This window comes from Balaenoptera ricei, chromosome 8 (genome assembly GCF_028023285.1).
Source record: "Balaenoptera ricei isolate mBalRic1 chromosome 8, mBalRic1.hap2, whole genome shotgun sequence".
Taxonomy (NCBI): Eukaryota; Metazoa; Chordata; class Mammalia; order Artiodactyla; family Balaenopteridae; genus Balaenoptera; species Balaenoptera ricei.
Window position 1 is genome coordinate 60,754,906 of NC_082646.1, and position 17,365 is coordinate 60,772,270.

Genomic DNA, 17,365 nt, shown 5'->3' on the forward strand with positions numbered 1-17,365 from the left:
GTTAAGAAGAAGAGATGCTCTGGCATAATCAAAATGGCTACTTTCCCCCTTGCCCTGCCAGAAGCACAAGGGGTTTTTCTCCAATATTCACTGTGAGAACCTGGTCAAGCGCCTGGAGGTGAAACTGACAAAAGTGTAGGACCCCGCCCCCCCATATAACTGGGTCCCCCTGAAGTTTTTGGCTCTCAAACTTGTCCACAGTAAGCCTCTCTCCAGCAATTCATCAATTACAGTTTAGGTTTTCCAACCATTGCACTGGTTCCTGAGAAGGTTTCTGCTTGTGGGTTTCTGCTCCAGCAAGTTTGTGATTCTTTTTATAGGCCTGTGTCTTCGGGCAGCAGTTTGCACTGTGACTTCACTTCTCTGATGGATCCAAGAAGAGTTGTTTATCTTTTTTCAATTTGTTCAACTTTTTACTTGTTGTTAGGATACAGTGGTGATTTCCAAGCTCCTTACATGCCAGACCAGAAACTGGAAGTCAATAGTCATCTTTTGACCATGAAAATGTGAGCCACATGTTACGGATGATAGAGAAGGAGAAAAAAGGAGGCTGGTCACTGATGATGTCTTTGACTTACTGAACTTGGATTTCCTTCCTAGGTGCTTCTTATTTGGAAAATAAAAATACACCTCTCTTTGGTTAAGTCACTGTAGTGTGGTTTTCATCACAGGTAGCTGAATGCAATCATAACTGATACATACTTTTGGCCATTTCACTCCTCACTGATATTCCTAACTAAAGAGTGGGCAGAAAAATTAAATATCATATGTGATATTTAACTCGTTCCAACTTGTGACGCATATAGAATTTTTTATAACAATGAGCTCCACAGAAAATAATATCTTTTAGTCTTCCCTTTACCAAACAATGTGGGTTTTTTTTCCCCTCTGTTGCTCTGAGTCCAGAATGTGTCATTTTCTTCTAATCCTAGAAATTTCTAGGATATTTCAGGCTGAGGACATCACATCATCATAAAATCATAGCTTCTCTTCCAGAGTCCAGAGCTGACTACAACTAATTCAATTTCCCTTTGTCTACAATATACCATACTGTCTGCATATCACAATATAAGGTAGATCTTGGATTTCATCAGGAAATGAAACAAAGTTAGGTATAGAAAATTGACTACTGGTTACCAGTTCTTTCACTGAATAAACAGAACACCAAAAATATATATTTATAGGAAAACAAGTTACCACACATTTTATAATCATCTACATGCACTTTATAGCATCCACAGCACACTTTCTATAAAATAGAAAACAACATATTATTTCAAAATGAGCTATTGGGTATGCAGAAAATGAAATGAACATAAACAGGGGAAATAAAGGTTTAGAACTGAAATAAATATGATACTTCATAATTTTTGAAGCTTAGAATGACACATTAAGTGGCTCTAGGTAAAGAATACTACGACATCACTAAAAGTGGAAGGTTATTTTTGACCTTTCAAAATGTTAACATTCTTCTTTCAGGAGGAAAAAAAAATTTCTTTCCTGTTGGTCTTCGGATATGCCACGATGTGAAGCTGGCAAATACTTGCTTATAACAGAGGAAGTCATTCATGTCACAGGAGTACAGGGACTTTGACTTGTTCACCACACTCTCTCTCCAATGCCTAGAAGAGTGCATGGCACAATAGAGGTGCACGATATAACATTGCTGAATAAATAAATGAAAATTAGGATATTTCAGAAAGAATTGAGAAAGGTGACTGACAGATGGTAAAGAACTTATTTAAAATAAGGAAGAGAAAATGAATCAATTTGAAGGCTTTTTTTTGTTGTTCTGTTTAGGTTTCCCTTTCCCCTTCTTCCAGTAACAGAACACTGCCCTTACTTTGAGGAATTGTTCCTCCTTCATTATCCATTTTATGTGATTCTTCTGGAGTGATCAATCATATTACCCCATGGCCATAGCGGTGGTGGGCACAGAACACAAGCTGGGCCAATTATTTCCTGAAACTTATATCTACTGAAGCAGAGAGATAAATCCTCTTTCCTTTTGGGGTTGCTAGCTGGGATGACATTTGCCAGAAGCTGTGTGTAGCCATAACTGTCTTCTTCTGAAGCGTTAAGTAGGAGAGCCTGGGGTACGGGTCAGGGGGCAGAGGGTAAAGCTGAAAGATGGAGACAGAGTCTTCGTGTCAGGATCCAGGGGTGCTCGAAACTAGCTCCACTCCTGCCTTTCTCAGGTATATAAGCCGATAAGTTCCATTTTTTTTCATTGTGGTAAAATATAAATAACATAAAATTTACTTCTTTAACCATATTTAGGTATACAGTTCAGTGGCATTATGTACTTTCACACTGTTGTGCAAAAAATATTTTCTACTTAAACTATATTAAGGTTGTTTTTGTCCACTGTAATCAAAAGACATGGTTTTTCCCCTTCTTTTTATTATTCTATTTTAAGAGTTCTCTATATAGTCTCGATATCAGTTCTTTATCAGATACATATTTTGAGAACATTTTCTCCCAGTCTGTAGCTTACCTAATTATTTTCTTAAGGCTGTCTTTTGATAAGCAGATGTTTTCATTTTGATGACAACTAATTTATCAATTTTATCTTTTTCTGATTAATGCTTTCTCTATCCTAAGAAACCTTTTCCTATTCCCAAGTTGCAAAGATATTCTACTTTGTTTTCTTCTAGAAGCTTTATAGCTGTAGCTTTTTGTTTAGGTCTATAATCTATCTAAAATTAATTTGGTGTGAGCTAGGGGTCGAGGTTGACTTTTTTTTTTTTTTCCAGATGGATATTTAGTTGTTTCAACATAATATTTTGAAGAAACTTTTTTTCTCATTTGCTTGTTTTGGTGCTTTTGTTGAAAATCAAGTGACTCTGAGTCTGTTTCTGGTCTCTTGAGTCAGTTCCATTGATCTATTTGTCCCTAAGAATGCTGGTACCACACACTCTTTTGGTTGCTATAGCTTTATAGTAAGTCTTGAAAGCAGAAAGTATAAGTTCTCCAAATTATTCCTTCTCCAAAAGAGTTTAAACTAACTCCTCAACTATTAGATATTATTTTTCTATTGTTAGATAATAATTTCCACTTAATAGCATTATTAGATATTATTATTAGGTATATAGCTGCAGACCCTGTAATTCAAAAAGAATACGTCTTCTTTGTTGTGCTTGTTACTTACTTCAGAGATATTTCTTCCATGTCAGTACGATAAAAGAGGCTTGATATTTGTCATTTTGAGCTTTCAACATCCAAATATTCTTCTTACTTTGTTAATTTTGCCTAAAATGTCATATCCCCTTTCCCTAGCTCCTATTTATTCTTCAGTTCTAAGCTATGCTATAAAATGAAACCATTTATACTTGCTTAGAAAATAAAATATTTAGGAATATATTTAAGACTTATAAGGCTTCTACACTGAAAACTATATAACATTGCTGAGAGAAATTAAAGAAACTCTTAAAAATAAAGAGATACACCATTTTCATGGATTGGAAAACTCAATATTGTTAAAATGTCAGTTATCCCCAAATTGATGTAGAGATTTAACACAATTCCAATCACAATCTCAGTAGGCTTTTTTTTTTTCTTGGTAGAAATTCACAAGCTTATTCTAAAATTTACATGGAAATGCAAAGGAAAATTCAATGAACATTGAAAAATAAGGACAAAGTTGGAGAATTTAGGCTACCTGATTTCAAGACTTACTATGCATAGCTATTCCTTCCCCTAGGATACCTTCCATGGCCCTTTCAGTCTGGGTTAAGTGCCTCTCTTCTGCACTCCCTCAGTATTCTGAACTACAGTCATCAAAGCACTTACCACAGTGCATTTCAATGATGTGTTATTTGTCTGTGCTCCCTACCTTGGATTTCATAAGGGCATGGACGAGGATCTATCTGGTTTACCACTGAATCTGCACCACCTAGAAGGGTGCCTGCACACTACAGACATGCAAGTATTTGCTGCATTAAGTTGAACTTAAATAATTTTTGTAAAAAAAGTTAATATTTTAAAAGAAAACTCATAAAGGTCATCTTTTGCCTGAGAACTATTTCCACAGGTGGCCAGGACTCGTTTACCTGACCTGGTTTTAAAAGATATTAATATCACCATGACAGAATTAAATAGATTAAGATCATGCAATTCAATTCATAAAAAATTAAATCAACCCTTTGGAAATCAAATGTCCTAAACATTTATAGTATATTGCCCAGTAATTGTACTCCCAAGAAGTTAGATGTATGGAATAATGCAGAAGGCAAAAACAGCTTTATGCACAAAAATGTTCATTGTTATTGTTATTTATTAAAGAAAAATGGAGATAAGCTAAGAGTCATACAAAATGAGATTCATTTAAAAAAATAACATGGTAGATCAACTTGATGTAATATTTTACAGCCAAAAGATGATTATCAAAATAATATAATATTTCTTAAAATGGCAGACTAGGGGTTTTTTAAAAATTAATCTTCCTGCTATAACTAAATAACAAAGCTCAATTAATAGTTTTTCACCTTCTTTTAAATCACGGAAGAAGCGTGACAAGCCAACAAGAAATTACTAGGCCAAAAGTGAAGGGAAAAGGTCATCCCAGAGAGGTAACTGGAAATGTGGTTTTTTCCCTGAAAGCATTTGTCAATCCCTAAAATTTTGTACCTTAAATTAAAAACCCTTTCGGGCAAGAAAGGCAGAAAGTAAAGCCCAGGGTCTGCAAAAGATTGAGAGTCTCATAGAAGAAACTTCTCACAATATGTTGGAACTTTACACCCAGAGTGAGGATAAACTAGGAGAGAAATATCTTATACAGAATTACACCCTATGTAGGGTCAAAAGAGCACCAGAGAATTATAAGCCTTAAAGTAGCTGAACTCCAAGGAACTTAGCAGAAACAAATGCAAATCCTTTCTAGATAAAAGTATTTTCCTTGCAAGTCTAAATTTATTCTCACAAATAATTGGTCAAATATAATGTCCAACACAAACACAAGGCTCACAAAGAAACTAGAGTCTATGAGCAAGAACTAGCAAAAACAATAGACAAGAGAAACAGATCCACAAAGATTTCAGATATTGAACAACTATACTGATTATAGATACGGAAAAGACAAGTTTGAAGATCTCTATAGAGAATAGAAACCATAAAAAGTGCTATAATAAAGTTGCAAAAGAATCTAAAAGAATTCTAGAAATAAAAAATACAGTAACTGAAGTTAAAACCCCAAAGGTGTTGGTGAACACATCCAGGTACTAGGATGGTGATGGTGGCACACCCTGGGAGGGAATGGAAGCTCCACGCCACCCCATCTCCCCATACTTTGGCCTATGTATCTCTTCCATTTGGCTGTTCCTGAGCTGGAGGAGGAGAAGGCCATGTGAAGACAGGTGCAGAGGTTGGAGTAATGCAGCCATAAGCTAAGGAACACTTAGAGCCACCAGAAGCTGAAAGTGGCAAGGAAGCATTCTCCCCTAGAGCCTTCAGAGAGAGCATCGCCTTACTGACACTTCAATTTGGACTTCTGGCTTTCAAACTCTAAGATAATAAATTTCTGTTGTTTCAAGCCAAACACACACACACACACACACACACACACGCACGCACATCCCAAAGGTCAAATCCCTGCTCTGAAAAGGTGGCTCTTGGCCTTGGCTACACATTGGAAACATCTGGGAGAGCTTAAAACAAAAAACAAGCAAGCAAAAAACCACTAATTACCATGCTCCAACCCAGATCAGTTGAATTAGAATCTTAGGAGTAAGACCCAGGAGTCGGTTCCTTAAAATGCTATGCATCCAGGGTTGGGATCCATTACTCTGGATCAGGAATGGGCAAATGGTGGCTCAGAGGCCAAATCTGGTCTGCCACCTGTTTTTGTAAATAAAGTTTTATTGGAATACATGCACATACACAAAACCCAAGACCCACCCAATTTAGAAGACTGCATTCTGATGAAAAGAAAATTAGGAAATTAGAAAAAGAAAAATAATAAAGATTAGAGTGGAAATTAATGAAATAATGAATAGAAAAGCAATAGAGAAAATCAACGAAACTAAAAGTTAGTTCTTTGAAAACAGCAACAAAATTGACAAACCTTTAGTTAGACTGACCGGGGCGGGGCGGCAGGGGGGTGGGGGGGTGGGGAAACAGACTCTAAGTACTAGAATCAGAAATGAAAGAAGGGACATTATCACTGACCTTACAGAAAATAAAAAACAGGATTATAAAAGAGTACTATAAACACTTTTATGCCTACAAATTAGATAACCTTGGTAAAATGGACAAATTCCTACAATGACACAAACTACTGAAATAGACTCAAGAAGAAATAGATAAATGAATAGACCTATAACAAGTGGAGAGATTGAGTCAATAATTAGAAAACTACCCACAAACTCCAGACCCAGATGGCTTCACCACTGAATTCTACTAAAAGTTTAAAGAATTAATGCCAATTCTTCACAAACTCTTGCAAAAATTAGAAGAGGACAGAACACTTCTCACCTCATTTTACTATGCCAGTATTACTCTGATACCAAAACCAGAAAAACACATCACAAGAAAACTATAGACCAATATCTGTTATGAATATGGTCAAATGAATCCTCAACAAATACTAGCAAACCAAATGCAGCAACATATAAAAACAATGATATACCATGACCAAGCAGGATGCAAGTTTGGTCCAACTTCCCAAAATCAATTAATGTAATACTTCATATCAATATAATAAAAAACCAAAACTTACATGAACATCTCAATAGATACAGAAGAGTGTTTGACAAAATCCAACACTCTTTCATGATAAAAACACTCAACAAACTAGAAACAGAAGGGAACTTCGCCAATATGATAAAAAATATCCACACAATAAAACTCCAGAGTTAACATTATACTTACCGATGAAAGGCTGAATGTTTTCCCCCTAAGGTCAGGAACGAGAAAAGGATGTCTGCTCTTGCCACTTCTATTCAGCCTTGTACTGGAGGTTCTAGCCAGGGCAAATAGGCAAGAAAAAGAAATAAAAGTCATTCAGATTGGAAAGGAAGAAGCAAAATTATCTATTCACAGATGACATGCTAGTGTATATGGAAAATCCTAGGAAATTCACTAAAAAATGATTAGAACTAATAAAAAGTTCAGCAAGTTTTCAAGATACAATAAATATACAAAAACCAATTGTATTTCTATACACTTGCATGAACTACTGAAAAATGAAATTAAGAAAACAATTCCACTTACAATTGCATCCAAAAGAATAAAGTATTTAGGAATAAATTTAATGAAAGAAGTGCAAAAATTATACTCTGAAAGCCACAAAACACTGTTGAAAGATATTAGAGAAGATCTATAATTGGAAAAATACCACATGCTCATGGCTCAGAAGACTTAACCTTGTTAAGACAAGGATACTCCCCAGTCTGATCTACAGATTCAATGCAATCCCAATCCCAATTCCAGCTGGCTTCTTTGTAGAAATTGACAAAATCCTTGTAAAATTTATATGGAATTGTAAGGGACCTAGAATAGTCAAAATAGTCTTGAGAAAGAAGAACAAAGTGGGGGTCATACTTCCTGATTTCAAATCTTTTTTTTTACAATGTTGTGTTAGTTTCAGGTGTACAGCAAATTGATTCAGCTATACATATACATGTATCTATTCTTTTTCAGATTCTTTTCCCATGTAAGTTATTACAGAATATTGAGTAGAGTTCCCTGTGCTATACAGTAGGTCCTTGTTGATTATCTATTTTATATATAGTAGTGTGTATGTGTTAATCCCAACCTCCTAATTTATCCCTCCTGATTTCAAATCTTACTACAAAGTAACAGTAATCTAGGGACTTCCCTGGTGGTCCAGTGATTAAAACTCCAAGCTTCCAATGCAGGGGGTGCGGGTTTGATCCCTGGTCGGGGAACTAAGATCCCACATGCCGCATTGTGTGGCCAAAAAAAAAAGTAATAGTAATCTAGACAATGTGGTACTAGCACAAGGATAGACATATAGATCAATGGACTAGAACTGAGAGTCCAGAAATAAATCCATATGTCTATAGTCAACTAATTTTCAACAAGAATGCCAAAACCATCCAATAAGGAAAGAATAGAACAAATGGTCCTGGGACAATTGAATAGCCATATGCAGAAGAATGAGGTTAGATCCCTTCCTAACACCATATATAAAAATTAACTCGAAGGGTATCAAAGACCTAAATGTAAGAGCTAGAACTATAAAAACTCTTAGAAGAAAATAAAGGGAGGGCTTCCCTGGTGGAGCAGTGGTTAAGAATCCACCTGCCAATGCAGGGGACACGGGTTCAAGCCCTGGTCCGGGAAGATCCCACATGCCGCAGAGCAACTAAGCCCGTGTGCCACAACTACTGAGACTGTGGTCTAGAGCCCATGAGCCACAACCACTGAGCCCGCGTGCCACAACTACTGAAGCTCATGTGCCTAGAGCCCGTGCTCCACAACGAGAGAAGCCATCGCAATGAGAAGCCCGCGCACTGCAACGAAGAGTAGCCCCCTCTCGCCGCAACTAGAGAAAGCCCGCGCGCAGCAACGGAGACCCAATACAGCCAAAAAAATTAATAAATAAAATATATAAATTTAAAAAAAAAGAAAATAAAGGGAAAATCTCTATAACCTAAGATTTGGCAAAGGATTCTTAGATATGACACCAAAATTATGAGCAACAACAACAAAAATAAACCAGACTTCCTCAAAACAAAATACGTTTGTTCTTCAAAAGACACTGAAAAGAATATGGGGAATTCCCTGGCAGTTCAGTGGTTAGGATTCCGCACTCTCACTGCCGAAGGCCCAGGTTCAATCCCTGGTCAGGGAACTAAGATCCCACAGCCCACATGGCCAAAAAAAACCAAAAAACAAAAAAACAGAGAAATAGAGATACTTAAAAAAAAAAAAAAGAATATGAAAAGACAACCCACAGAATGAAGGGGTATATTTGTAAATCATATATCTGAATTGTTTCAGGGCTTATGTCCAGAAATATAAATAAATCTTACAACTCAACAATTTAAAAACATTTTTTTAAATGGGCAAAGGATCTGAATAGACATTTCTCCCAAGAAGATATACAAATGACCAATAAGTACATGAAAAGATTCTCAACATTATTAGTCTTTAGAGAAATGCAAATCAAAACCACAATGAGATACCACTTCACACTCACTAAAATGGCTAGAATCAAACAGTGAGATAAAAACAAGTGTTGGAAAATCTGTGGAGAAATTGGAACCTGGATACACTGCTGGTGTGAATGTAAATGGTGCAGCTGCTGTGGAAAATAGTCTGGCTGTTTCTCAAATGATTAAACATAGAAGTTACCACATGATCCAGGAAATCCACTCTTAGGTATATACCTAAGGGAAACGAAAACATATTCTACACAAAACTGTACGTGAATGTTTATAGCAGCATTATTCATAATAGCCAAAGGCAGAAACAACCCAAATGTCCACCAATGGACAAACAGATCAACAAAATGTTGTAAACCTACTTATTGGAATATTATTCAACTACAGAAAGGAATGAAAGACTGATACATCTACAACATGAATGAACTTTGAAAACACTATGCTAAGTGAAAGAAGTTAGTCACAAAAGACCCCATGTTATTTGATTCTATTTATATGAAATGTTCAGAACAGGGAAATCTATAGAGATAGAAAGTAGATTAGTGATTGCTTAGGCCTGGCAGTGGGAGATAGGGCGACAGGGGTCTGATAGCTAAAGGGCATAAGATTTCTTTTTGAGGTGATGAAAATGTTCTAAAATTGACTGTGGTGATGCTTGTACATACCTGTGAACATAACAAAAAAACAGTAAATTGTATACATTAAACGGGTGAATTGTTTGGTATGTGAATTATATCTCAATAAAGCTGTTTTTACCTTGCTTCACCCTAATCCCAGGTGTGCTCTGCATCTTTTCCCCCTTACACAAAGAAAACCACTTTTTATTTGTTGCTGTTGTATCCCTTGTCTCAGCAGAGGGTTTTTGTTGTTGTTCTTTTTTAATTCATTAATTTATTTATTTGGCCACACCGGGTCTTAGTTGCTGCACGAGGGATCTTCATTGCCGCGTGCAGGATCTTTAGTTGTGGCATGCGGGCTCTAGTTCCCTGACCAGGGATCGAACCCAGGCCCCCTGCACTGGGAACATGGAGTCTCAACCACGGGACCAGGGAAGTCCCTCAGCATATATTTTAAGTAAGGGAGCTAAAAGTAGAAAGTTGCTTGCAAGATACTCATTTCCTTTCCTGACCTTTTTTTTTTTTAATACAGCATTCACTAGAGTTTATGACAAGCATCTTTGGGAACAACAAGAAGAGAAAATACGTCTCTTTTCAGAGTGATCACAAGCAAAATGATAGAATGACAGATTTCCTCAAATTTTAAAGTTTTAAAATAGGAGGGTGATGAGACCTGAGCTCTGCTTGGTGCAACATTTCAAGGAACTGGCAGGATTTTAGAGGAGATGGCTATGTGCCTAGACAGAGGCTTTGGGGTTCATAGCCTCAGCCAAGTTTCCTGGCCATACCTGAATGGTATGCAAGGAGAAAGCTGTCAGACTTCCAGAGACTACTATGACCCTGGACAATACAGATGTTAGCAGAAACCTTGATGAACTAGAGCTATCTGCTCTCTTTCCCCAGTATCGTTTAAAGCCTGGGTTGGAGATGAGAATCCCTGATATTGATGAAAATTTAATTTCTTGCTACCTTGACAGAATGAGAACTTTGAGTATCTTAATTCAATTTTTAAAAACAATAAATAAAAGGTATATATTAGGATCAAGAGAGCTATTCTCTTTCATAACCACAGTTAGGGTTGCCAGATTTAGCAAATGAAAATGCAGGACACCCTGGTCAAATTCCAACAGAAATTAAAGCTTCTGAGCTTCCCTGACTAGGAAAACTATTATACTCCCTCTTCTGGACACACTTAGATACCATTCTTGGATTTGATGAGTTCTGGGTCCTCTTGGTTACCCTTCAATTCCTAAGCAACAAGCCGGAGATGCTGGGCAATTTCTGGTAACCAGTTTATGTCTGTCATGATCTTGCTGATAAAATTGAGGGCTGGTTGACTCTGGTATTGAATTAAAACTTGTATTTCTCCCATCTTTTATACTTGCCCTATATAGTTCTATCTCTTGAAAGTTCTGTTGACTTAGTAGTGCTTCTCAGAATTGAAATAGAATTGTCTTATAAAAACCACTGCTTAATCAAATTTAATATGTATATAAATCATCACTGGATCTTGTTAAAATTCAGATTCTGATTCAGTAGATTGGGATGGGGCCTGAAATTTTATATTTCTTAATAAGCTCCCAGGGGATTAATAGACTGGTCCTCCTATCACACTTTGAGTAACCACCTATGTCACAATCAATAGATATCTGTTAAATATGTACGTACCTAGGCCCTATCCCCTATCCCAATGTACTGATTCAGAATCTCTGGGCAGTGTCTAGGAATATATATTTTAAACAAACTCCTAGGGAGACCAATGGTCTATGGGTTTAAAATGCCCTCTACCTTTTTCTCTAGTTATTAATTTTTTGTCCTTCAAAGCTCATTGCTGGTCCCTTCTGCCACTTGTTGCTCTTATCAACTACCTCACACTCTAAATTCTTAACAGTTGTCTGCAACAAGCACTTGCTGTTTATCATAGGCTATCTTTTCTTGCATACATCCTGTCTGCCCAGACAGATTTTATTTCTTGAAATGAACAATTGCATACTTTCTTGTAGCCTCAGCCCCTGGCATAACGCTGAGAATAGAGTGCATGTTTAATTAACGTTCATTGCAGACAATAATGGTGATGATAGTGAATGATGAATTTCTCTCCAGGACTCATGGTTAATTCCCAGGCCTTGTGTGATTAAAACAACCCGCTGACTCCATGAAGGAAACACCCAACTGATAAGCAAAAATTCTAATTCCCAAGCACAGCACGTTATTTTTCAGGGATTGGTGCTACAATCCTTTTGTACCGTGGTAGTTGGGATTTTATTATGGTAAGTGGCATTTTTAAAGGAAAGAAAGTAACACTTTGAATTTATTATGTCTTTTATCCGTGAACCTCAAAGCATTTTAAAGCCATTCATTAAGTTACTGTAGCCAAGGTGTAAATATTATTACACTCTCCTTGCAAAAAAGCTGACCAGAGAAAGAGTTACAAGATACTCGATCAAAATCATGGAGCCATTGTAAGAAGGCTACACCAAGAAACTCAGGAGCAGCTGCGTCTGACAGGTAAGCACTTCTCAGCATCTCCCACACCTAAAGTCGTGTGACTTGAAAGGTGAACATTCTGTAGAAGAGAGGAGGCCAAAATAAGGAGAAATTTAAGACTATTTCAATAATCTTTCTTCTTCCTCTGTATTCCTACTGCCATTGATTTTTGCACTCTCTTATTCATTCTTACTTATGTTATGGTTAAATGCTGACACATCTTCCCTCTTTCACAACATGATTTTTGTTTTTCCCCAGTCATCTTGTTCTTCCTGCCTCCTAGTCCACTGTAGCAGCAGAGCAAAAAGAACTGCCATCTGAGATCTGAAATGAGGTCGGAACCCTTGTTCCATCACGAATTCTGCCTCTTTGAAAAAGTCGGTTCACTCAGAGGCAGTTTCCTCTTTGTGTGTAAAATGGGGATGGATCACGTCCATTTACTCGGTCACACGATGGTTGAAACGACAGAACGCGATTCGTAAGCTGTAAAGCACTGAACGGGTATCAGCTGTCCCCTTACTGTACCAGTCCTTGTTTAATTTAATTGAAGCCCAGGGCCACAAACCGCAGCGAACCTAACACGGACAGGGCGTGTCTGTAGGGAACAGCCTAGAGGTAGATCTTTTTTCCTTTGCGGAAAACGCAGGGCGCCGAGCTGCTGGGAGTTGTAGTCTTTGCGGCGGTCTCCACACACCTCGAGGAAAGAAAAGAACTACAACTCCCGTGACGCCGTGCGGGGACAGCCTCGCGCACCCTCCCGCCGGCGGGCGCCCCAAGACCAAACGGGAGGGGGCCTACGCGCACGACGGGGATTCACAAAGCGAGCCCTGAGGCGGAGCGCGTTGTGTTGGCGGTAGCGGCTGATCCAGAAAATGAGACGCGTGGGAGTGTGTGGGGGTTGTAACAAGGATAAAACACGTGGGAAAAGGCAAATTAAAAAATAAAAAGGGCTGTGCCCCAATTCCTCACCACCCCGCGGGTCCTAACTTGCACAGCTTGGGAGGCGTCGGAAGCGCGCTTCCCGGCTCGCGCCTCGGGTCTCGGAGGCTTAAGTCAGCGGGGGTGGGAAGGGGCGGGGCCAGCGGCGCGGGGGGCGGGGCCTAGAGTGGCGAGTGCGGCGGCCGCGGCGGGGCCACGACCTAGACATCTAGGACTGTTGTTGTTCTCTCGCGGTGGGACTGCCTCAGTCTGGTCGCCCAGAGAGACCAGGAGCTGGTCTAGTTCGGAGCGGGGCGGCCGCGTCCCCCCTCTCTCCTGCTTCCCCGAAGCTGCGGCAGGAGCTGGCACAAACATCCTGCGGTTGGTCTCCGATGCCCTTCAGTGAGGAGGGGGCGTTGGGATCCTGGTGAGCGCACGTCAAGCCCCTCCAGCTACGTGTCTTCGCCGGCCCCCCAGGCCCGCACACCCAAGTCTGGCTGCCATGGCTGAAAACGCAGAGGGGGACCTGAACTCCAACCTACTCCACGCCCCCTATCACACCGGGGACCCTCAGCTAGACACGGCCATCGGGCAGTGGCTCCGTTGGGATAAGGTGGGTATCTGGTCAGCCCGGCATCCACCCCCTATCACTCCGGGGACCCTCAGCTAGACACGGCCATTGGGCAGTGGCTCCCTTGGGATAAGGTGGGTACCTGGTCAGCCCGGCATCCGCCCCCTACCCAGTGTACGCCCTTTCCCGTCCCCACCCGGTGCTCGGCAGACTGTGGGGGAGATGGCTCAGGCCATGCGGCAGCGGCTAGCGGAGCCGGGCGTTGCCACCCACCTATGCCTGGGCTGCCTCCCTGGGACCGTCTGAGCTGGGAAAGAACGCCTGTAGTCCCTTCCTTTTGCAGTGCGCGAAAGTGCAACCTCCCTTCCTCCCATCCTCCCCCCCTTCAAGTGTATGTCATCCCTCTTTCTCCAAAAAATAATAATAATAAATAATAATTAATCATCATCGTAAGCTATAGCCTTAATAGAGCTGTTGCCTTTCCCCTTTCTTCTCTATTGACTTCCTTCTCTGCAAATCTGAAAGTGGTTTTTTGCTCTGTCCTTGGACGCTATCTAACCGCTATCCTCTTTAGTTCTGGTCTGGTGTGTTTCCACCTTGCGTCGCTAGGTAGTCGCTGGTCTTTTATCGCTCCCTTGTATTCTCTAATATCACCTTTTGCTCTTGAGAAAGATAAGGGTTCTCTTTCTTTCTCTGGCCGGGAGTTATTTTATGGAAGTATCCTGTTCCAAAAATCATGTTTTCCAGATTTCATGTGATGCTCCTGATACAGAATTGTTTTTGCTTTACCCATTCCTCCTCTATTCCGCCCCCACCCCCTCCAAATTGTTGCGATGATTTCATCTTGGGCAGGCATATAGGATGGATATGTGAGAGCTAAAATTAAAATGCAGTTATTTCACTTGTAAGAGGCCCTTGGCTCCAACAGAGGAAGATAATCCAGGCTTTTGCTTTGTCGAATGCATTAAATGCATTTGTTGAAATAGAGAAGGCAACATATTTTAAATGGAATTAATAATACTGAATTAAAGAATTAGTGTGGTAATATGTGAAATCATGTTATTCAATTTCCTAAAGGATTATTAGCTTTCTTAAAAAGTTTTATTTTCACTCTGTTCAGTCATTCATGCATTCAGCAAAAAATATCCATTGAGTACTGGGTAGTGCTTCAGGGCCTTTTAGGTCCAGGGTATGCTGGTGGTGAGGAAGCTAGAAAGGGTTCCTGCCCTCGAAAAGCCTTCCGTCAGCAGATAAGGAAGACCAACAAATAAGCAATTATGAGTTATTTAGTATTACTTGATCATATGTATCTTGGACAGTCTAATCCTTCCTCTGGAGTCTAAACCAGTGCGGCTCAAACTTTGAAGTGCTTACAGATCACCTGGAGATCTTAAAATGCAGGTTGTGATTTAGGACACCTGGGGTGGGGCCTGAGCTTCTGCCTCATAATGAGCTCCCAAGTGATACCAATGCTGCTGGGCTGTGGACCACACTTTGAGTAGCAAGGCTCTAGAGTGTTCTGACTGAGATACTAGAGAGCTAACACCCTTTTTGTAGGATTTGAGCATATACATAAAAAATACATATGTATATACATATATATATTTTTTCAATCAAGTGTGAAAAATCTGTGGTATCCCATTAATTATCATAAGGATGTGCAAAATGCAAATAACTTTAAATCCATTTTGCCAGTATTTATTAATTGCCTGCTGTGAATATAGTTCCTTGTTGTGGAAGGATACAAAAGAAGTGAAGATTCAGAGATTGCTCTTCTGCTTTTAGTTCATTAGGGAGGAGGAAGCCTAATAGAAATAAAAGAGCTAAGGCTTAGCATACTGTGAAATGACATATACTACAAACTGACTGTATAAATATCTTCAGCAGGGATATCTAACTAAATTACAAATGAAAATTATCCTTATATGTTTAATATAGTTAATTGCTGTTGTTTAAAGCCATCTGCTGTCAGTAAATGGATGTGGTTGCACTTGTGTCTCCCTAAAGTGAAAGGAAGATTTATGAACTTCAAAGACACTTGTAGAATTCCAACACAATTTAATTTACTAGTAACTATTATGTATGTCATAGCCTTTGGCCCTTCAACAATAGTTTGTTTTTCATTGCCATGGGTGAAATCTTTTGTTCTCTTTAGGTGCCAGTTTTGACTACACTTTTCCTAATGGGTCTGTTGATCTGATTTTTTTAAAAAATATTACCTGAATGAGTTAATATTTATTAATTGTCCATGCTATACCTAGATATTGTTGGGGTATACTAAAATGTAAAAAGACTATGAAATACATATACATGTAAAAAGATAACGCAAGGGTGGTATTGGTGGCAATTAAATGGTTTATAGGCAGTCAGATTTTATAGTAGTTTAAAAGTAAGTGACCTGTGGACTGGGTAGCCAAGGAAGGCAATAAGAAGATGGGATGCATCTAAAAAGAATGAGGAGAGCCTTCATTGAAAGTGGAAGAGAAATTAATTTATATTTAAAGTGCCCTCTACATACAAGGCACTGGCTGAAAATCTGTGGGAGACACAAAGATGAACTAGATATGGATTGTATCTTCAAAGAAAATAGAAGGGAAAATAAAACAAAAGCTCACAAATATAATACAGGGAGCAAGTAACAAGTGCCTTTAACAGATAAATAGATTCAAATAAGTTTAATAATTATTTAATAAAAATAATATTTACTTAATTGATCCCTCTTTTAATGAGAAAAATACTTTTAATTAGTAAGCAAAGGTATATCTACTGTAGATGGATAGTGTAGGTAAGCTAGGCTATGATGTCCCAGGACACTGAAATGTAGAGTGCAGAAATGTAAAATAATAGATCAGATCAACAGCATTTATTGCATTACACGTGGATGGCATATGTGGTCTTCCAGCACAGAGAAACTGAGTTTAATACCTGATTAATACCTATTTATTTTTTTATAGTGAAAAAAAGAACCTACCAAATGCCCTGATTCTTGATGACTCTGGTGAGGCACATAGTACTAAGACATAAGTTGATCTAAAGGCAATTTGCTACTTGCCTAGGTCACCAGTATTGCTAGTTTTAGCCTTGGTGGGTGGTGTTCTTTGAAATCTCTTCATGAAAAAGGTGTTATCTGTGCTGACCCTTCAGAATTAATTAAAATTTAGACTTGTCAACATTGAGAGGAGGAATATTCCAAGTAGAGATAAAAACATTAATGTGTATACTTAGAACATTTGTTTCTGCTGTGGCTTAGGGTACATAGAGAGAAATTGTTGGAAAAGCATGTAGACCAGGTCATAGAAACGCATTAGTATGTCGTTAGTAGCCTTGAGTAAATAAAGGTGTATGTAAGTGTCAAAAAGAAATTAGTGCAACAAGACAGGGTGTTTATTGGGGAGGTCCCAGGTACCCCTTCCTGTTTCTATGGAGTGGCATTCTGTTGTGCCGTTTAGTATAGTCCAGGATCTGACCCTTGGTTCCTATACCTTCAGACTAATTTATTAGTCTGTCTTGTCTCAGGATGGACTCACCCTGCTCAAGGTTACAGAAACTGATATCTGAATTCAGAATGCTGTTTTATTAATTTATGGTACAGTTGTAATATAAATAGATTTGTCTCAGTCAAGCCATTTTCTAGATGCACCATA

The 17,365-nt window shown here is 38.9% G+C and overlaps 1 protein-coding gene and 1 long non-coding RNA gene across 2 annotated transcripts in view; one reads left to right on the forward strand and one right to left on the reverse strand.

The window, feature by feature from the left end:
• Positions 1-1,488: 1,488 nt before the first annotated feature.
• Positions 1,489-13,274, reverse strand: LOC132369789 (uncharacterized). The gene is made up of 3 exons (XR_009504478.1): positions 13,202-13,274; positions 6,868-6,958; positions 1,489-1,622 (listed from the first exon to the last, which is right to left on the reverse strand). It is a non-coding gene; the product is annotated as an uncharacterized LOC132369789 (long non-coding RNA).
• An 87-nt stretch (positions 13,275-13,361) lies between these two features.
• Positions 13,362-17,365, forward strand: part of PGM2L1 (phosphoglucomutase 2 like 1) — a 68,472-nt gene continuing 64,468 nt past the window's right edge. Inside the window, exon 1 of the mRNA XM_059929471.1 lies at positions 13,362-13,763. Within this exon, the coding sequence (XP_059785454.1) occupies positions 13,653-13,763 (111 nt within the window). The 5' untranslated portion in view covers positions 13,362-13,652. The remainder of the gene's footprint in view (positions 13,764-17,365) is intronic.